The sequence below is a fragment of the Aythya fuligula genome, chromosome 1, assembly GCF_009819795.1.
Source record: "Aythya fuligula isolate bAytFul2 chromosome 1, bAytFul2.pri, whole genome shotgun sequence".
NCBI classification, from domain to species: Eukaryota; Metazoa; Chordata; class Aves; order Anseriformes; family Anatidae; genus Aythya; species Aythya fuligula.
Window position 1 is genome coordinate 204,598,617 of NC_045559.1, and position 22,201 is coordinate 204,620,817.

A 22,201-nucleotide genomic window follows, 5' to 3' on the forward strand; every position below is an offset into this window, starting at 1 on the left:
CAGAGGCACCCGACTTGAAAGCACAAGGTCCACTTTTCCCAATCACAGCTTTACAATTAAGTTCTTCTCCCTTTGTTAGAGCATTATTTAGGCAGCCCTGGTGCTGGAATAAGAATTTCACTCCACTAAGGCCTGGTCAGAACAGTAAAAAAAAATGAAAAAGGAGTCAGAGAACCCACAGCACAAAGTTAACATTTGGCCAGGCAAACACAGCCAATGGACCAAGCCTGTTCCAATACAAGCTTTAATGACCACCTCTGCTTAGCCAAAATTAAACTCTGCCTTATAGGAACATTAAGTTTTACTAAAAGGAAGGCTGCACGTTTTCTGTGAGCCAAGGACCAAGGCGCTGCAGTATATAGAAGAGGCTGCCCAGCTCCTTCTTTATACGTTTTTTAATACCTTCCAGATTTACGAGCAATTGAGGCATTGCTATTTAAAGCTTTTGGCTAGAGATTTTTCATGGTCTGTATGCAGTTAGATCGAGATAGCTTGAAGTAACCCCAAAAAATTGCCCTTCTCACACTGCCTCCCCTTAGCGCCCTACCTTTAGGCAACAGCAGACATTAGGGATTAGTTTAATCACCATGAGGACATCACCCAAACCAGCTAGCCCAGCAAACCAGTACACGGAGAGGAGATAATACAGACAACAGGGAAAAATTAGTGCTAGTGATATTAAACAAGGTCATTACCGATTCATTACCAATTTGGACTCCTGCATGTTATGCAAGAACATTCATGAATACATTAAACCCAAAGTTACCTTTAGTTCCTTCACACCATTGCTTCTCCTAAACACCACCCTCCGAAGTAGATTTTTGTTTCAAATTGTTACTAAAGGGTTGGAAATGAGGAGACATTTCTGCTCAGCAAGAGCGGTCAGGCCTTGGGACGGGTTGCCCAGGGAGGTGGGGGAGTCCCCGTCCCTGGGGGTGTTCAAGGAGAGGTTGGACGTGGTGCTTGGGGACAGGGCTTGGTGGGGACATTGGTGGTAGGGGGGTGGTTGGACCAGATGGTCTTGGAGGGCTTTTCCAACCCTAATGCTTCTAGGATTCTCAGACTGTTCAGAAGATAGGCACTTATGGTCTTTTGGGGGGCAGCTGTACCCACCTAAATCGCATACAAAGCAGAATGGCTCCGCGAGCTGCCACCAGACTGGGGGCTTAAAATATAATAATAAAAATAAAAGAGACTGTTGAGGCCAACAGCACTGGGTCACCTGAAGGCCAGTCCCACATCATAAATGGAGCCCTGGGACCTTCTGCAGAGGCACCAAAGCATCCCGAGCTCTGTGAAGCTCATCCCAAAGCTACCCAACATGTGCTTACATGGGCCAAAACCAAGGCTTGCTGCCCGTCCCAAAGGTCACCCAGGGTTCTGTTGCCACGTCACACAGCAGGGCTTAGGTTCCCTACTCCAACAGTTTCCAGCTGTCCTTTTGCAAAGCTCTGGAATGTTTTCTTTCCAGACACTGGGAACACTTACCTAGAGGTAAGATGTACATGAAAAGAGCAATAACTGAGTGAAACGTACCTTTCCTTTCTCTACCCTTCATCTCATTTTACACTCTCGTTAAGTCTGCTAGGCCATCTAGAAAACACCATGGTACATCCCTGACATCCCACTGCTTATGTAGCAAAATCCCACTGCTGAGAAGCCCTCTACTCACTGAAAAAGCATTTATGAACCTAAAAACTTATTAGAGGGTCGCTTGCCACGTTGCTTCTTTTAATCAATGCTTGGCTAACAACCTGAAGTTTTGTAACACCTTCAGGTCCTACCCACACCCAAATACAAGGAACAAATACCTACCTAGACTGACTTTTACACCAGTACATACCTCAGGATGCTTCTATAATATGGTGAATCTCTATCTAAGAAGTATATTCCCAATCTATAAACTGCTGTACAGAGTAATTCAGCAATCAAGCCTCCTTTTAATATCAAATGGTTTTCTTTTTTAATACTAAATAATTTTCTTTTAAGCCAAAAATCATCCTGATATTCCTTGCACAATTAAAAATGTCCTACAGTTAAACTTGGCTGCCTTGATGCCAAATAAGAGCCATTTACACCGAGTCGACCAGTATCAGCAGGTTTTTGTTCCTGCAGCCTCTGCATGTGAACTACTGTCCTGAGGACTTGAAAATGGCAGCAGAAAGGTCACAGACACATCTGAAGCTCAGCCTTCCAAGCTGAAAATTTCAGGGACTTCATGTTGCAAGAGCAAGAACAGCCAGAAATCTTATTTCTCCAGCCAAAAAAAAAAAAAAAAAAAAAAAAAAAAAAAAAAAAGAGCCCCAACTGCACCCACATGGAAATCTGCGGTCATCCAACTGCAGGATCACAAGCTAAGCCTGAAGAACATCAACTGGAAAATCTGTCTGTCATCTTCACAGGCACAATAGGCTTGGAGGAATAAATTATGCCTGCACCAGTGAACGGAGATCACCAAATTTAGGCCATAAATCTGGATTAGAAGTTTGATATAATTAGCAGAGAGAAGTTTCAACACTAATTGTCCACATATTGTTTCCATTTCTAGCTTGAATGCACGTCCAAGGCTACGGGCTGAAGTTAGCACAGTTTGTGCCTTGAGTGCAATCCGCCTGGGTTTAGTAATCAACAGCTCCCAGCCAACTGATGGCATAACCTGTGTGCTATCAGCCAAGGCAGGATTCTTCCTACATCGTTTAAGAGGGAGTTTTAGTATTATTGTTATTAAAATTAGCACTTACACAGCACTTTAAGAGCTAATTCGGAGCTTGGAGAGGCCACCGCTGGCTCGCTATCAAATTTCCTTCAGTGGTCAGGAAAGCCAAGCCAGTTACAGCAGAACTGCAGGTCTTTTTAAGGAGAATTTAGCCAAAAGTGTCGTCATTCTGCGCCTGCAGGCTGTTCTGGTGTCCCTGCAGCAGAGTCAGAGGGACGTAACCGTGGCAGATTTACTGCAGGAGCTTGGGGCCCCGAAAGCTGCTGCGTAATTGTCCAAGCTCAGGTGAGTCGCACGCTGCTGCCTGGGGAAGCTCTGGAATCAAAGCAAACATTAAAATTCCTTGCAGGGGGAGGCCACCCTACACTAGTTTGGATACCAAAACATCAGCCCCGTGCTGTAATCTAAGACCAGCAAAATCTGCATCCCTAATTGATCTAACAAGAACCCGCAGGCAAAAATTCAACATCTACCCTCATCGCTTCCCAGTTCCCGAGTTGATGAAATACAGGCTAATTGGGGTATTTCTTCAACGCTTTTCAAGTCTAAAATAAGTGTTTCCTCTTCCCCCCCAAAAAAAAGCTACTCTTTACCTTGGCTGTAAGATGTGAAACATTTTTAGCATACGATACCCTGCCAAGAAAAAGCTGAGTAATTTCATATCTTTGAACATCTTTAGGGTTGGATTTATCGCTCTGGCAATCGATTCTGCTTGGGTATCGACCTGGAAAAAGCGAGTTCCCAAGTTTGGGACTTCTTCACTGTTACAGGACCTCTCTGCAACAACACCCTTGTCTTGTTTGCACAATGAAGCCGTTTTCCCAACTTCCCAAGGAAGGGGTCTGACATGATTTTACAGCTCAGGAACATGCTGTAACACCACATTTGCTCTCTTCCAGCTTGCAACAAGCTCGAGGCAACGTTTGAAGCTTCAGCTGAACCCCTTTCCTTCAGGACACTGCTGTATCCTCTTGTAAGCGAGGCATTCCTCTCGGTCATGCATTGCTCTGCTGATTTACTGCTTTACACAGCAAGTTCATTCCTGGCTACAATCTTGAAAAAACAAAAGCTGGAGTCCTGTGATAGTTGTGCTTATTAAGCTAACATAAGTTTATATTCACATTAATCAAAAAATCTCAGCTTTATTAGATACTTGATACGCTGTTTTGTAGTTCTACGATACACTCCAAGTATCTCTCTGCTTCTATCAGACATCTGGGTTTCTCGTGTACACAACTTTAAGCCATAAATATATCCATTAATTACAGCAGTCACATTCTACGGCTACTTCTCCCAAGAAGAAATAAATGCCTCTAGTCCCATTTGCCAGAACAACCTCAGTTTACAATGAGCCTAAATTTAAACTGAGAATTATTAGCAGGGATTTAGAAAACGGAGCAGAACACTTCTGGCGACGAGCGAGATGCAGGATCCTGGAAGTACAATACCCAATACTAATATTAAAAAAAGCCAAGACTTTCCTAATAAATACAAAAAATTGAATGCTCGCTTCTTATATCAGTCCAGAAATTATATTATAGGGAATGCCAGCCAGCTATAGCATATACAGATTTTTTACACAGCCCCTTAAACCACCATTTGCTACATCTACTTTCCCACAAGAAAAATTTTCCTGATTTATTTCATCTACTCCCTTTCCCCACTTCCCTCAGAAATCCATTCCTACAGTTTGTAGGAAGCAGATGGAGGATGAGAGAAGACAGTAGGGAGTAAACAGAGAATTAAATCATGTTTGACTCATTCACTGATGGCATAAACTTCTCCAGCAGTCGGTGCAGGAAGGAACTCACAGAAGACCAAGCTTTTGGAGCACAGATACTTTCCATCACCCTTTCAGTTTTGAATTGACTTACATAGGTAGGACAAATTAAGTTTTTGAATAATTGACTTGAATTGAATGTGGACACTGCAATAGTGAATGCTTTGAGCTATCTGGAAAAGGAGAAGAAGAGGAAAAAGAGACATCCATCGGACTGGCAGCCGGGGAGGTCCTGGCCTCCAGCAGAGGAACATTTGAAGGAGCTAACATACAGATCACCCTCGATACACACAGGGCACGAGCAGAAAAGGAGAAAGTCTTGAAGTGAAGCACGAACCTCCAGAAATGAAGTCACAAGACCTGAGATGTCTCCAGTCCTTTTATTCCAATTCATTGATATGACTCCGCTGCTGGGATGGATTTCCAGCTTATTGTTTTCATTCAAAGACCAAATGAAATTGTGGCAAATAACGTGGAAAGCTTGTGTTTTTTTTTCTTTATACTCACACTTACTGTTTGTATTTGCAGAAACCTTGCTGCCAGGGCAACAGACAGGATCACATTCAAGATGCTGCACATGGCAGAAAGGTAAAATCACATGAAAATCTAAAATTTCAAAGGGCATAAACATATAAAGATGATCCCTACCAGAAGGACAGCGATGCTGGTAGAATCCTGCTGGCTTTTGCTGACATGTAACTTGCCAACAAATCTTAAGTTTCAACTCTAGCTCCAAGGCAGTAAACAAGGCTAAGACTACAGCTCACTGCACAAGTGAAAGGAAGATGCATTAGTTTAGGTTTAGTAGATTACAGGCTCCACCCAAAAAGGGAAACAGCTGCTGTCAAGTTAATTGTGTTCTTCCAGACAAAGTCCACAAGCCTGATAAGGTGTTTGCAACAGCTGAGCATAGGCCTTAACCACTGGAGGGAGGAGGAAAAAACACAGTCAATATTCAGGTGACTCCTTTCTTCAAGCTGCATATTGCTGTGTTTTTTCTGAAAGCAATCCCCAAAATCTGATAAATCAAAGTTTAATTCCAAGAAGTACAGAGCTGGGGCTGAAGTAGAAGAGCTCTACCATCAAAGGGCAGAGGGATGGTCCTACCTCTTACAGGAGCATCTGCTACTTCTCTGTCATGAGTGCATTGCTCCCACCCTGCTGGGTTTTTGGTTATCAAAGTGAGCATTTTTATTACTTTGAGAACAAGCACAATGGATTATAGACCTTCCTTGATGCAGTTACGTAACGAGGCATGCATTCATTGCAGTTTTTGCCCAGGGGGACAGATAGAAAACTTATCTTACCATTCTTACAGCCATACCCCGAATAAAGGTGTAACAAAACTAAGGAAGAGAACCCAGTGCAACTGTTCACAAAATCCTCCTTCTTAGATGCTTTCAGAAAGTTATTCAGGTGTGACATGCTCTGTTTTTCATCAACTCTAGTAAAACTGTAACAGAGATGAGGACTGGCTTATGACTTCTGATCTAATTGAACTGATCCACTTCACTGATATCGTGTTTTATATGCCATAAAAAGAAAAAAAAAGAAAGTTATTCCTGAAGTTCTGCATGACTCTGTGTAATTTCTCTCCTAAATAGCGCTCTCAAACTGAATTTGATCAAAAGCTAGCAACATCCCGATCCCACTCACACTGAAGATTTGCTACTGTAGGGGTGTTTTATTCTGCATGGTGCATTAGGCAAGCTGAAGATAAGACCAACAGCAGAGGAAGGCTACCAAGCCTCCATTTACGTTCAAATCTCTTGTGCTTCATGGACTGTTTCAACTTGCTGTGACCCACGCTGCTCTCTCCTACAGATTCTGGCAAAAATCAGGCTTGGAAATTGGCTCTTCTGATGACTGATTAGCCTCAGTGTCCGGATAGCTTAGCACCACGCGAGTAAAATGCCTGGGAACTGATTTCTCTGAAAGTCTGCTTCTACAGATCAAAATCCCCAAGGAGCCTCTCAAAAAAAAAAAAAAAAAAAAAAAAATCAGCTCCCTCTTTCCTTCTCCATCAGTACTTCCCAAGAAGACGTCACCCTGCGACTCCAACCCACGTGATTTCCAAGCCAGAAGAGCTCACACTCCTTGCTCTGTTCATCCATTTCAGGGCTGCTTATTAAAAGCACACAGAGGCACTCAAGAGGTCCGATTACAGTCCCTATTTATTTTTGCTGGCCTTCAGCCACCCAGGTTTTCACGTCCAAAGCCAAGGGGATGCCTGCCTGCTCTTGGCTGCCTACTCAGTGTGGACAGCCAAGTCTTCCAGGTGGAGATCTTTCCCGGTTCGAAACATCAAGTCTGGCCGTTGCAGAAAAACCACCACGCTTATCACCAGCAAAAGCATGTTTTAGGGGATGAACCTACTGATTTAAGAGCACAAGTCAGGCTAAGAGGAAGCCTACAACCCACTCCACACTCGGAAGAGTATTTCTACCACTGCTGGGAGAGCTGATAGCTGTTTTCTTACCGTTTTTCTTCACTTTTCACCTCTCCAGAAGTTCAGAATGGCTGCTTACAGCAACTGTACAACTGCAAAGTCTGGTTGAGCTGCTGGCTGTCAGGACAGGACACTTCTGCACTGCTCACGACTTGCCTTGTGCATCTCCTTGGCTGGAAAGAAGCCAGTTTCCCCGTGACACACCTTAGCACCAAGCATTTGAAGCACAGGAAGGCCTCCCTCGCTCCATCATTCCCCACTCGCAGAGCTTATGCTGAGCTCGAGGCTGTTTTTCATAGTTTCCAGCTAAAAATAGCTGCCCCGAGTCAATTACCACGTTTAGCATGTGCAATTCCACAGACTCTGTGGTTTCTGAGAAACTACTCCCAGCTACTAAATGAGTTTTTCAACACTGCAACTGCTTACACAGGCTGCACGCTTTGTCTCTTTACTCCTAGCTTCAGGGATTAACTTGCATAAGGCTTCTGTTAGTCAAGGCCACTGCTAAAGACAGAAGAATCTAAACAGCAAGCAATGTGTTTGTTAAAAAGCTTCTTTCCTAAGCAAGGTAGAGCCAAACAAAACCTGATTTTATACGGAGTCCTGACATTTTAGTCTTGATCTCTTAAGGTAGTTGATTTTGCAAATATCCCCAAGATTTCAGCCTGCTGACAAACTGCCTGCATTCGTGGTCTTCAATTCTCTTCAGCCCTAAGTCATGCATTCTTCTTCAATTTAAGTTACTTTCTTTAAATTAAGTTACATTTCAAACAGCAAATCCTGCAACAAAGCCCCACTTCCAGCAAATCCCTGCTGCACTATGACAGATCATGAGAAGTACAGTGAGAATATTCACAACACTGAGATGGAAGAAATCCGTAACAACTCCTATTTCTACTTGTCATGTATCAACACGACCATGCTCAATACTGCATAGCTGTGCAGTTGACTCAGCCCGAGAAAAATGCGGTTCGTGCAGGTTTCTTTGAGCCCCTAACCAGAAAGTAATAATTAGTTCAGTTCAAAAGTCAAGCTCTGCTCTTCTGCAGAGCAATGTCTTGTCACTGGCCAGCTTGGGCCACTTAACATCAGCAAACCTGGGCCATCAGTGCTGTGATGTGAAGCACAGGGCAATTGTTCACTGGGTTTTTCACCCTGCTTGGATAAATCCTGTCTGGGACACTGCAACCAGACTTACTCTCTTATCAGCAGAGCTGTGAGAAGCTGTTTTGTTTAACAAAGGCACAACTTACGTGCTCTTTGGAGTTACTCTTCATTTCAATATTTAATCCTCCAGGTCAGATGCACGCCACGCTAGCAGCAGAAGCCCTTTCACACCCTGGTAGGTCCATTTAAATCAACATCAGCTAGGTTAGATGATATTATTAACGTTACAGCAGCTGCCCGGAGCTGCTCTTTTACACACATCTCCAGCACTGATGTGGTACTACCTTCAGGTTTTTCTTTTTATTCTTCCTACAACCTTTTTCATTTTATTCTGAGCACAAAAATACAGCTAAAATGTTTCCAATTTGCTCTAACGGGCTTGCCAAACAGCAAAAACACGCCATCACATCTGCTGAAAGAATGGTTAAAGCCAGAGAATCACCGAATGGTTTGGGTTGGAAGGGACCTTAAAGATCATTTAATTCCAATCCCTGCCCCCAGCCCCTTGGGCACTGCCAGGGCTGGGGCACCTCCAGCTCCTCTGGGCAGCCTGGACCAGGGCCTCAGCGCCCTCAAAGAGAAAGAGGTTTTGTTTGGAGAGAAGGATATAGGAAGGAAAACCACAAAGGGACAAGTTTGACTAGCCTTTCCATCACTCTTTGTGTCATACTGACCTTGAGAGGATTTCATGCACTCACATATTTAGAGGCATAAATACTACCAGAAGCTCAACTGCTTGAAGTGTCACAATACCCTGAAAAAACTGTTGTAGAAAAAGTAATGTTCTGTATTCTATTTAAGGACTTAAGTAAAATTTTAACACACAAAACTATGTCTTTTCTTTAGTGATTCGCCAGCATATCCCATCCTCCCAACACCACTTAACACTGGAAGGTCTATTTTGACAAATTAAAGAAAACAAGGAGAGAAAACTCAGTGAATACTAAATATAAATCTCTTGCCTTTCGTACTGCAAGTGTGCCGAGAGCTTGATTCTGGAGACATGTCCAGAACATGACCTCAGATGTATTTGGCCCATCCTGAGTGTTATGTGAAAGGTGAAACGTGTTTCTGTACAACCTATTACTACCAGCTACATAATATTTAGAAAGCCTTCAAGTGACCTCTTTCTAGGAAATACGACAATATGGCCAAGGGGGGGTGGGAAAGTCGAAATTTTAGCTTTCCAGTTGGGGTGGTTAATTTGTTAGCCTTTTTAAAACAACCGACTGGAAGAACATTCGTCATCTCCATATGGCATGAGCAACTTGTTAGCTGCTCTGTGGTTGCCTGAGGTTCTTGTCCCTGCCCCAAAACATGAAGGCTCGTGAGCTACAGGGGTGCTGAGAACTTCCTCGTGTAAAGCTGAGCTGCCTGGGTACTTAAACTTTTCCTCTTGCTTAATTATATGGGTTTACAAGTTAATTAAGCATCGGAGCACACTGGCACCATTTTAATCTAACACTCAAGTTTTTCTACTGTTCACACTCTCTGGCATTCCTAATTGATTCTTTTTTAATCAACGTAATTGGAGCCAAGCATATGCTTTCCATAAAGGCATATTCACAAGCTTCCTAAGTTTTAGCTATTCTTCAACTGAGAACTAAAAAATAATTTCTTCCCCAAAAGGCAGTTTTGACAGCTGACGGAGACTAACCCCAGAGCAGTAATGGATTATTGCAGTTTTTAAGAGGTAAGGGCTGAACTAGAACGTGGTCACAGTCTTCACGTCGTACAGCTGATCACTGTGGCTACCTGGCAGCACAATTCCTTCAGAGTAACTCAAACGTGGATACCACCAGCACCGGGACCTGCTTCCTGCTGTGAGAAGTAAGAAAAGCCAGTACAAGCTGCTCTTCACATTCACAATCTCACAGAAACGTTACAAAACCACATGTGCAACTTGTGAGTTTTTACTACAAGTATACCACATCATGGGAAAGGCTTCAAAACATGGGATTTATACAACCAGATGCAAACCTTTACAGTGTAGACACCTCCCTGCTCTCTTTAGAGCCAGTGGACAGAAGCAGGCAGACAGCAATACATTTCCTCCCAAAGTGCATGTCCTGTCAAATGACTCACAACTCAGGTTATGCCTGTACCTCTCTTCTGGTTGTAAGAGGAACATGCTCTTAAAAAAAAAATCTTTGGAAAGAGTTCACGGTCTTGTTACTCAAGTCTGGACTCCTGGAGGAGGTGACAAACCAGACTGGGTGGGAAGAGAAAAAGCACACCTGACAAAAAGAGACCTGAGATCATTAGAAAGTAGTAAATGCTATCACCAGGCTTCTGAAATAGGTATTGAGGGTAAGCAAGGGTAGAGAAAGTGGACCTGTAAAAAAAGCTGAGTTAATGTGACAGATGAGAGGGGAATTCAGGACTATGTGGAGGACCTCTCTTCCATTCCCAAAGAATTCTCCCAGATACCAAGTAACCAGGCAAAAAAAACACACCTATATAAGGCCGTAAGTTAAAAATTTCAGCTTTTCCTGGAACTAGACAATGCAATATATCCTTGATAAGGCACACAGAATCCACTGAAATATAATCAGCATCAGGCCTGGTGCTGAGGACTGGAAAAAAGTGTTCCTTTTAGGACAAGGCAAAAATAAAGGAGTACCTCTTAGCTCAGAGGCAGAGCTAAACAGGAGCTACACCCAACAGCATACCCAGAAACTGCAAGAGTGCACCTGGACTCTCACCTCCCCAGACCTGAGCACACAGCTCCAGTAATCAGGTTTCAAAACAGCACTGATGGGCACCCAGCAAGGGAAGGTTTAGGAAAGCTGACATTTTCATTTCTATTCAGCTTTTTAACAGACAGACACTTTCAGAAGAAAAGTTCACATTTGACAGGGCTCCAGTTGGTCATGTTCATGACCAGCTGGTATCATAGTGAGTGTTTTCTCTGGTTTGTGCTTCACACTACAAAGAAATAAAGGAAACAGGGAAAATATTCATGAACAAAACAATCAGGATGACCAACATACATTTTCTCTTAACAAAAACGTAACATTAGATAATATAAAAGTTCCCTTCCAATGGATTGTGTCTGAGTGTAACCAGAACTTCCTAACATCCCCTGGTTGTTTTCCACTAGAAATAAAGATAAACTACAGACTGCCTTCTAAATGTTGAAGTGTTTTACAGAATCAAGAAAAAGCACTTTTAAATTTTAAGAGAACTTATAAAAGATTGACTTCCGAATAAGCAATCTAGAGCCAACTTTCCCTGCCACTTTCTTCACTGTAGCATTGGGGCTATTGCTTCACGCAGCCAACAGTGACACCTACTGCTAGCACTACCAAAAGACAACTTCTACAACTGAAAGCCAAACACGACTTCTGAAAACTCTATTACACATTTGCTTCTAGAAGTGTTCATTTGTAACATACCTAATAATGTTATTTCATTACTGGAGTTTGAAAACTGTGCTGTAAAATGCCTTTTAAACACAACCTACTCCTCAAACCCAACCTACTTACAGTTTTTAATGCTATTATACTTCCCCACAGCTAACATTCTTGAACAGCTATAGTTAAAACTGATTTGAAAAGGGTTGTTGTGTTTATATTCGTACCAATATTTTATGTTTTTCACCAGAGACAGCTCAAACAATCAAGCTGTGCAAAAGTGCAGTTACTATACCTGTCGTGTACTACACACCATGGAATAACTGCTTCCTCACTAAGCAGTTATCTTCTGGATTACGAGGGAAGATTACACAAAATTTAAGTTCAGTTCAGTGTTTTAACAGAAAAAATCTAGTCCTTATTGTGTAGCTATTGCATAAGCTATACCATCACTCAAGCAGCTTATAGAAAGGTGCTTCTTTTCATTATTTTATTTAAATCAGTTCTCATTTTGTTGAGGAACACAGAGTAAGGGCTTTCCACAGAGGTTCCCTAACATAGAAGCTTTCAACACTTGTAAGGTAGTCTCTGGGCCAGCTCTAGGTCAGCGTCCACTGGAAGCAGCCCAGAGGATACCAAGAAACACGCATCAAGACTCACCTCCTCATCACTGGTAGCAAACCCACACTACCTAAACAGCTCCTTTGCACGGTCCAGTTAAGAATTTTATTGATCTCGAAAGACTCCTTCCACATACCCAAATAAGTTAAAATGTCTATGCAGATATATTCTCCAAAATCTTACCTAAGCAAAGAGAAGACATCGTAAGAGTTACGAACGCAGTTCTGATCCACTTGGAGAAGACTATTCTTCAGGGCACCTGAGTGATCCTTAAGGCAAAGAAAAAAATGGTAATTTAGAAATCAAAAAAGCTTCCATCTGGACTAAAAGCATGCACTTTGATAACAAATGACCTTGCATTTAATGCATTTTACATCTGTCTTCATACAAGTTTACATACTGTTGGCAGAAGCAATTGAAGAAGGCAACAGCAGCAGCTCAAGTCTGGCCTACAAGAACACTTACCTATAAAAGGATAGGTCAGTAGCATATTGATCTGCGTTCGAGACACAGAATTTGAACTTCCTAATCCATTACTGCATAAAGTCATTTTATACGTAGGATGTGATTTACAGTACTGCCATTCTTCAGAGCTGAAAGCCCATTACGCATTCAGCACTGTGCCAGAGATGCACAAGACCATTAGATAAAGTCCTGTTCTTCACTCATGCTTCCACGTGTTTAAAAGATCAAAGCAATCTGAAGCTTTGAAAGATGTGAACCAGTTTCTGGAAGCTACAAACAACCTGCGTCATCCCTAGCAGACCAAAGCCTACGTGCTGCACTAGAAGCATGACACCAATACAGGCCAAGAGCCATTCTTTATGTCACAAGGGTCCAATATCGTACTTCGTGTGGCTGTGCCTGACATGCCAAATTCCATAAAATGCCATAAACTCTCAGAACTGGTTTTTCACATGACGAAGTGAATTCTAACTAGGTCAAACAAGCCAGCAGCATTGCCAGAGACCTAACGGATTGCAGAAAGGCGGCGTTATTCTACAATATAAAACAGCCCGAGGTGGTGCACATGACCAGCAAACTTTTCAAGTGGTGATACGGATGTGCTCTGATATGACTGCAACAACCCCTATTTAGATATATTTTGCCTGCCTCAACAGGCCGTTTCCATTTCAAGATGCTGAGATGCAGAGTTACATGTCAACATCTCCTGACAACTGTATGAGCCACAGGCCATGCAGCTGACATGACTTTGCACCAAAAATAAGGCTCCACTTAAATAAATTAGGAGATCTATACACTACATATGAATCATATTGTAATAGAGGCACCGTAGCAGCACTGCCTCAGCTCCTCAATCCTGTTCTCAAGATGCTAGATTGATCTTACATGCTGAAATCCATACATATATCCCCTAATAAAAAAAAAAATAATAATCTTAAAAAGGAAGACACCTTAATCCCTGAATCAGTTAGGATGGTGAAAAACTGAAAACATTTTGTACCATGAAGTCAATCTCATCAAACACTGCCTTCAGAAAGTGAAGTGCAAAGTTTTTCAGAGAACAAGTGGAATGGTCTAGAAGTCGCTGCAGGAAGAGCTCCCAGTAGCTGCATGTTTTAGCCTCTCTTTCTCCTGCTATATGACTGTATTGAAAAGAAATGCCCAACAAAGCAGATACAGTGGTCCAAACAAACTCCTAAACTATTCTATCTTGAGGATACTTGCAGATGCAAATGAAAAGTTTCAAATTTAGTTATCACAGAGGCTTACCCTTTAGAACTGGAGTTTGTCTATTTTTCTGCCACAATATTTATTAGATACAGGCACATGTCTTTGCAACCATACATAAAAGCTCTGCTTCTGGAAACTGGCCAGGATCTAGCTGCTAAATATGGTCTGTGCAGCCTCTACCTGTAGGTAGATGTGGGTACCTCTGACCTGTAGGTAGATGTACGTGATGTAGGCCACATGCTGTAGAGAGAGATCAGCTTTTCAAAGGTCCTACTGCTTGACTGTTGGAAAACATAGCTACAGCTCAGTGTCCCTGGATTATAACTTACTGTTCTGTCTGTCCCTAGGCACAACCAAATGCTTCGAGTTATGCAGAGCCCTACAGGCTAGCTCTTGCTTTATTTCTTTAAGGAACCAACAGAAAGTTGATCCAAGTAAAAGCTTTACCTGCTTCCCTAAATGCACTTTCTGAAAAGGTATCACTACAGGAGAGAGGGCAAGTCTTACTAGCTAGCAAGAGTAAACAAAATTGTTGAAAATTTTTGAAAGCCAGGAAGACATTGAGGAAGAGGAGGAAAAGGAGGAAAAAGGTGGTTTTAGGAAGGTCTAGGTGCTATACTGGCTTTATTTTGTCGAAGCTGGCCAAAAAGCAGTGCTACACAGAAACATGCAGTCTCAGGTAAAACCAAGAGGATTCAGAAGAATGCTCAAGGGTCTGGAATACTTTAAATCCAGACTGACAGCTTCAAAGATCTCTGAAGTTCCCATCCATTTCTTATTCAGATGTTGGTTCAGCTCAAGCAATTCCATACTGTTTCTCTGTTTGATTTTCAGGGAGAATGGAACCAATAATGAACAAATGTTTTAATGGTCCCATATCAGAACTAAAGGAAACAAGAAAGTAAGGTAGACGTGGTTGTTGCAAAAGGAACAGTCCTACTGAATTCATCTAGCAAAATCACTGCACAGTTTAATATGAAATAATAAAAATCTTGAACAAAATTGTACCTCCAGCTTCTGCTTAAGTGGAAAGTCAAATGTGATTAAGGTCAAAGCTTATTTGCTTGCAATAGCTGCTTTGACCTTAAGCACACATTCATTTACCCAACCTCATTGTAAATGCTAGGAGTTATATGAGCACTGTGAGATACCTACAGCGAAGAAGTAAAACCCTTCAGGGCTCAGAAGGCACACAGAAAGGCTTTTGTAACCTCATTTCCCAACCTTTTTCTCACCGTGATCCAAGTATCCAATGTTACAAGAAAACAACAACTTGATTAAGAACATTACCCACAGAAAGTGTTTGTTTTCTCCTTGGGTACCAGGAAAAGCTATGTCACTGCTGGACAGAAGGGATGAGAGTGGTAAAATCCCAAATCTCTCTCTCAAGAATACAGAATTTAAAGGCCTTCTGCCATTCAGTGCAAAAAAGAAATGAGTCAGTTATATTAACATATATTAAATATTAAAGAGTCAGTTCTATTAACAACAAAGATAGGACTCTTATCCTGCTAACACAACAAATGCTATACCGTAAGTGCCTGGTTTACCTACAATTTCTGTTCCAGTTCTATTTTGCTCCTTTATAGGACAGAAGCCTCCTGCAAAGCAAGCTTTCTGAGCATACACACATGTATTTTGGAGGTTACCTTATAAAAAAAAAGTGGGCTTAAAGGTCCTAAACCACTAAGGTGCATCACCTAGTGAGGACGTAACCTTCCTTTTTGAAGGTGTAACCTTCTTTTTTCACTTCAAGTTAACAATTTAGCAACTACAGCATTCCTACACGGGCATGCTGTTCTTGCTGTTTGATTAACAGGGATGCACCCACCTGATCAATGCATCTCCAGTGTTAAAATAGCTGTGACAATGCTAGTTGTTCCTGTTCTACTTCAGATTGCTCTGCTACAATTGTTTTCAGGCTTCCACCTCTCACTATTTATAAATAACCAGATAACACAGCAAATAGGAACTTGTATTTATGGATCCAGTAGTGATCAGTAGCACCTCCATGGTGCTTTTTGAAAAACTGAGTTCATAAAGTCTCCAAAATATTAGTCAACTTCCAACGATTTCCTTATTTTGGCCCATAAATGGCATTAATGAATGAAAAGGACATTTATAACCATAAAAACTTAGTTTCCCTATTATTAAAAGGCACTTAATTGTAAGAATCCATCAATCTAGTTTGGCTATTTAAATGGTAGCTCAAAGGATTATTAAAATAATCAGGCTTATTTGGAACAATGCACAGAAAAAATAAGCTAAGAGTACAATGCTGTAACTTTATTCATAATGAGATGTGTAAGAACAGAGGACACATCCAACACTGAAGTGTCTTTGTGCACAGGGTTTTCATTAGACTTGCAAAATAGCATTTGTACACATCTAATTTCACAAGGCTTATTATGTGCCAGTGCAAAGAAACCAGAACTGTTATCCCATCCACTTATTACATCAAAAATTTCAATATGAGGCTTATGTCTTGAATTATTATGAAGACCTAACCCCCCCATCAAATAAAAAGCATCCCAAGAAATCAGAAATCACAGCCAAGCAGAAACTGTGTCATGCAGCTTCTACAGTGACAGAGCCACACACCTGACACAAAAAAAAAGCCATCCATACAGAAGGTTTCAGGTAGTGCTTTATACACAAGTCAGTGTACCCACCAAAGTGAGGCTGTATTTGGGATAACCAGCATCAATAATTAGGAAATTAGAAAGCAAAAGAGATTAAGACAGAAGTACCCCTTAGGAACACAGAGCTTCTGAAGGATATAGGAAGATTGAGTCAAGAAGTTGGGCATGAACTGCACACAAGTCACTTACATACAGGAGGTACGTACTATACCAGAAGATATTTAGGTTGAGGAACTGACAAAAAGCAACCAGAAGCTCAAGAACAGGATGACAAAATAAGTTTCTAGCTCTTGCAGCTAGAATAAGTTATAGGGAAGGACAGAAAAAAGATGTGTTCTTCATACACTAGGTCTGTACTTTCAACTTTGCTAAGAGCACATACAAGAACCAAAACACACCTGGGAGCAAGATTAAGGATGGCGTTACCAACACTGAATACAGGCTTGGATTACTAACAATAAAATCATTAAAATTGCATCCTGCTTCAGCAAAACTGAGTTAACAGCACCAGAAAGCTGAGACTGAGCTGCCTACCATAGCATTTGTACCTGAAGAATAACCACCAAAATACCAAACACAATTTGAAGGCTTGCATATGGTCAGAGTTTTGCACATGCAGCCACCTTGCCACTTGCTGCACTCTCCCCATATAGGAGTGGCTACTCGTGCGGTTGGCTGTCCCCACAAGACTGGCCCTTGCTGGTTCCAGCACACGAAGAAACTACACCAAAAATCATTTTCTCTCCAGCCACAGACTCCTTACACAACCTATCCATAGGACAGCACTGCCACCAGCAATTTGGGATAAAAAAAGCTGTTAGCTGTGCCCTTTATATTAGGTAAGTTTAAACTTTTTCATCTTCTGTGTAGTAATCAGCACTGCTATACAATAATTTGGCTGCGTTCACTAGCCAGACAAACAAGTATTACAGTGAAATGGTTGCAATAGGGCAAATAGCTTCAATTTAAGAGCTACAAGTTCTGGTTTTAAGATCAATAACCACCACTTAATGCGGTTTTATATTCACCATGAAAATCAGTCTCAATAACCCACCATTTTCAAGATGCTTTAAGTGTGAATGAAGTGTCTGCCTCAAGCAGTAAAGTCTCAAAGCTTATTTGCAGTAATCGGGATTTCTTTGGACCTAAAATGCTAAGCTCTAAGTCTTCCATGTATAGCTCCAACTGTCCAAGCAACAGAAGTGAGATAACACCTCTGTCATGTCAAAAAAAACACTCCTCAAAACAAAGCATTTTAATGTTCTGAGTGCTCAAGTGTGAAAATTTAAGTTTAGAAGTTGAATTTCAGCTTGTCACCAGCACTAAAAAGCCAGAACAAATAAGAGATCCTCACCTTCTGTTCATATGAAGCTCCATAATAACCATCATTGAGACCAAAAATAATTTCGTTTGGGTTTCTTGCATGTATCTACAAGAAAAGAAAAATCATTTTAAGGTCAACTTAATATGGTTTTACACTCCAGCTGAGCATAAATTGCTCTGTATGACTGACGGTCAAGCAGTTTCTCAGCACCTGTAATTCCAGGAGCAGATGAAACAGAAAAGTGAATTTAACCACAGAAAAAAACATTTGCTTTACAGCTTTAGTAACAGTCACAGATTATGTTCAGCCATTCTACCTTGAGATAAGGAACAGCGGCCAGAGCATCTTGCCTACTGTTGCATTTCAGGCTATCAAAAAAAAAAAAAAAAAAAAGACCAGCAAATGAATCAAAGAAGCCTCAAGAGTAACTGGCATGTACGTGATATGAACCTAAAACCTCAGAAATAGGCTGTTGGGGTCATAATAGCTGTAATACTGAACTAGTTTTGTGTCTAATATTTTGCTGTTCATGTAAAGAACGTTATTTCAAATAAAAGCATGCACTAGGGAATATTCTTTAGGGAGCCATTTCTTCTGTTGAATAAAAACAAAGGGAATATTAAAAGACACTATACTGAGGGATACAGGGTCTGGCTGGGAGGGAGTTTTCTTTTTCGCAGTCCATATGGTGCTGTCTTTTAGATCTGTGACTAAAATGGCGTTGGTAACAGCAGTATTTCAGCTATCACTGAGCAGTGCTCATGCAGCATCAAGGCCACCTCTGTTTCCCACTCCACCCCTGCAGTTACTCACTGGGGGAGGCAGCAGCAGGTTGGGAGGGGGCAGCTGACCTGAAGTGACCAAAGGGAAGTTACGTGCCACACAACCATCACCCTCTGAAATAAAAATTAGGGCTCAGTCTGTCCACAGCAGCTGTTGCTCAAGGACTGGCTGGGCATCAGTCTGTCAGTGGGAGGTGGTGAGTGACTACTTTTGCATCCCTTCTGTGTTGTTTTCCACCTTCCCTCCTCTTTTTGCTTTGACTTAAGCTGTCTTCATCTCAACCCACGAGTTTTTCCTCACTCTTGCTCTTCTGATAGATCTCATCAATTAATCAGTCCAGAAGTGCCCGTTGGAATTAGAACATGTATGATTCAAAAGGCACCAGATTTTTGTGGTTTTATTATTTGTGTCATAGAGGTTTCTTTTAAGCCACTTTTACCATAAACTTAACACAGAAAACACTGTTCACCTCTTTCAAAAGGCTCCTAGTAAGGGACAAATACCAAACTTTTATCAACTCTCTAAACCTTGTAAGGTAAACTCTTCAAAATGAAGATTTTTGACAGTGCCATTCCCAGGAGAATGAACTGGAACTGTAATATACACAAATATTAAGACCTGTGTTCATTTAACTGTGTGTACAATCACACTGCTACTTCCTTGAATCAATTTCTGCATTGCAATTTAACGCACCAAGTGCTAGCAGTATCATTTGGGAGGCTCACTCAGCAATGGTTGCAAACTAAATACTCAGCCAGTCAGGATTTAAAGCTCTGAAGTAAACTAATACAAATCTAGACAATAAGACTTTGAAGTTCACCCTTCAAATGTGTATTTCCTTTCTTAATATTCTGTATTTATTTAGCTGTTTCATTTCTGTAAGTCAGAAGTAGAGAACTGTTCCACATTACCTGCTGTCCCAAGTACTTTAAGCCATCTAGGTTGACTTTCCACTCGATCAAAAGCTGGAAATGCTCCTTCTTGCCTCCCCAGATCCTCACAACGAAACACGAGACAGATGTATCGAGACGATCAGGCATTATTCCAAAGTCCAGACTCCTCCACGTTGGATTCTGGTGGTATTCAAAGGGAAATAAGAACAACTTAAGCTCAAAGCAGACTTAACATCTAGGCACAATATCAGAATGTAGCAAAGCCCATATCAAACATGGATTTTAAGAAAAAAAAGACACTTAAACATCATGCATTTCAGGGTTTATAAAGAGTTGAAAGCAACAGCTGCTTCCTTATTTCATTTTCAAAAGGCAACTCCTATCTTAAATACTATATTCTGTAAAGCACTGCAGAAACTCCATGAGTTCTCACAGAATCACAGAATTTTCTAGGTTGGAAGAGACCTCAAGGTCATCGAGTCCAACCTCCAACCTAAAGCTAACAGCCCCCCACTAAACCATATCCCTAAGCTAACTGCTGCTTTCTATTACAAAACATTGAAGATTACTTCATTAATTGAGTACAGCCAATTTGAAAACTTTTAAAGTGGAAGCAACATTATTTTCCATGTTATAATTTAGCTTCTGAAAACCAGGGTATAGCTTTCATTGCAAGAGTTGAATTAAAACTCTGATCTATTCCCCCAATAATTAAGTTGGTGTAATTTATTTACAGATTTGTTTCCATTCTCCTCCTCTTTGACCAATGCTGATGGCAATCCCCAAGTGTTGCCACAAAGAGCTCCTCTTTGTTCTGAGGGATCAAGCTTGCATCTCAGCAAGAAAGTAGCATATGTTAAGCTGAATGATGACCTTCCTCCTATTCCACTTGGACCCAGATTTGCAAACACGAAGCACTCCAAGAACTGACTCACGTCTGATAACATTTAAATAAGGACTTACAGAATCTGTTGTAATTGGCTCAAGCTACAACCAAAACAGAGTCAATCCAACACTGATAGGGGCAAGAGCCAGTATGCAACTTTTGGACTTCCCCAGGCCTTAAACCACTGGGTGTCCAAAATGCAGAAATAGGAAAAAATATATATATATACATCCCTCTCTTGCTTGATTTCCTGGTCTCAAAGATGGAAACTCCTCCACAACAAAAGCAGGAGCAAAGCTAGCCAGTAAGTTTCACAGGAGGAATAAACTTAAGGAAGTTTCCCTAAGGAAAAGAGATGTTTGGTAGCTACTCAGCAAAAACACCAGGCTGTTAATACCAGGCCCATAGAAGATGTATGGAATTTGCTCAGTGCTACACCTTTTATATAGATTCCTATCATCTGTTTCCTTCAACTGAATTCCCTTCTTGTTATTCATTTTCCTGATGTGGAATAGGCAGAACTGAAAATCCGAAGGTCTCAAGAAATACAAGCTTGAGCAAGGTAAGAGCCTTGCAGTTGCAGACAGCTTTTCCTCCATTCAGGAGGCTTTTGAAGCATTTATAGCCCAGCGTGCTCTAACGGTGCACTTCCACCTCGTTGATGCAGACACTGGAGACTGTTCAGCACGTTTTCAGACTGCCTTGCCCAACACTTGCAACATCCTACTCCCAGAGACCTACCCCTTCTCCATTGTAGTAAACTATTCAGTTCTGGTCCTTCCACTGCTCTGAAGTGGAGAATTTAGTAAATAAGACGTTCACATACTCTGCTTTTTTAAACCTATTAGCTCTGCAGAGAATATACATTTATTTATACGTGCAGGTAGATGTTCCTTACCATTCACCTACACAACAAAGCGATTTTCAAAGAATCTAGTGGTATATCCTACAGCACTGTCTGATTCTCCCTTTATCTGGGACATTATGCCTTGTTTCTGCTTCTACACCATGGTTGCTAAACTACACGACACTTATAATGAATCTGTACACCCAGCAAGTGATATACAATCACCCTTGAATAAGCAAATTGCAGACATTTAAATAAAAGCAGCTGTTTCTGTTGCTAACACCAGAGAGAACAGGGAAAAAAAAAGGATGAACTGTAAACAGACCTTAGGCATGACACATTCAGTTCCCAGACACTGAAAGAATACTTCAGTGAGAGAAATAGCTGAATTTTAACTCGTCCCAGTAAATCTAACATTACTTGGCTTATTTGGCATTCTCAGCATTTAAAGGGTTGATATACTGTAAAGCTTAACCTGAACACTGATCAGTTTTCACAGGAAAACGCTCTGCCTTTGGAGTGTTTAGTCCCAAATGCAGAGGTATCAACAGGCCCTTGTTCCACAGCTGGAATAAAAACCATACATTTCTACTAGTCACCCACTCTATTCCAACCCTTGTGGAAAGAACCTGAAAAGAATGAACGTGATGCTCCTAACAGAAACAGAGTAAAAATATGCATTTAATGGTCACAGCATCTGCAGAGAAACCTATATATTGCAGCAAACAACAATTTCAAAAGGAAAGGTTTTCTTATATGAAACTAACTTACCAGAGAATTCTTGATCACTTCACTCTTATAAAACTCTAAAGAAAAAAAGTAAAAGATACCTTTAAATTAGTTTAAACACTGATATAAATCTTAATATTTGAAATAAAAAAGCTAGAACAAGTAACTTTTAGTCAGAAACTTATTTGAATTTTAAACTATCCACTGACACTTACGTATTAGAAGTCATTATTTAAATGTAAAAGTTTCATCTTTATACCCAAGATGATCCTGAGGAATTCCTGCGTCTTTGGTTTCTGGGGAAAAAAAACTG

The 22,201-nt window shown here is 41.1% G+C and overlaps 1 protein-coding gene across 1 annotated transcript in view; it reads right to left on the reverse strand.

Annotated features, from left to right (window-relative positions):
- Positions 1 to 22,201, reverse strand: part of UVRAG (UV radiation resistance associated) — a 90,485-nt gene that overhangs the window by 52,654 nt on the left and 15,630 nt on the right. Inside the window, exons 3-6 of the mRNA XM_032192305.1 lie at positions 21,931 to 21,965; positions 19,445 to 19,606; positions 17,781 to 17,855; positions 12,273 to 12,358 (exon numbers count right to left, since the gene is read on the reverse strand). Of these exons, the coding sequence (XP_032048196.1) occupies positions 12,273 to 12,358; positions 17,781 to 17,855; positions 19,445 to 19,606; positions 21,931 to 21,965 (358 nt within the window). The remainder of the gene's footprint in view (positions 1 to 12,272; positions 12,359 to 17,780; positions 17,856 to 19,444; positions 19,607 to 21,930; positions 21,966 to 22,201) is intronic.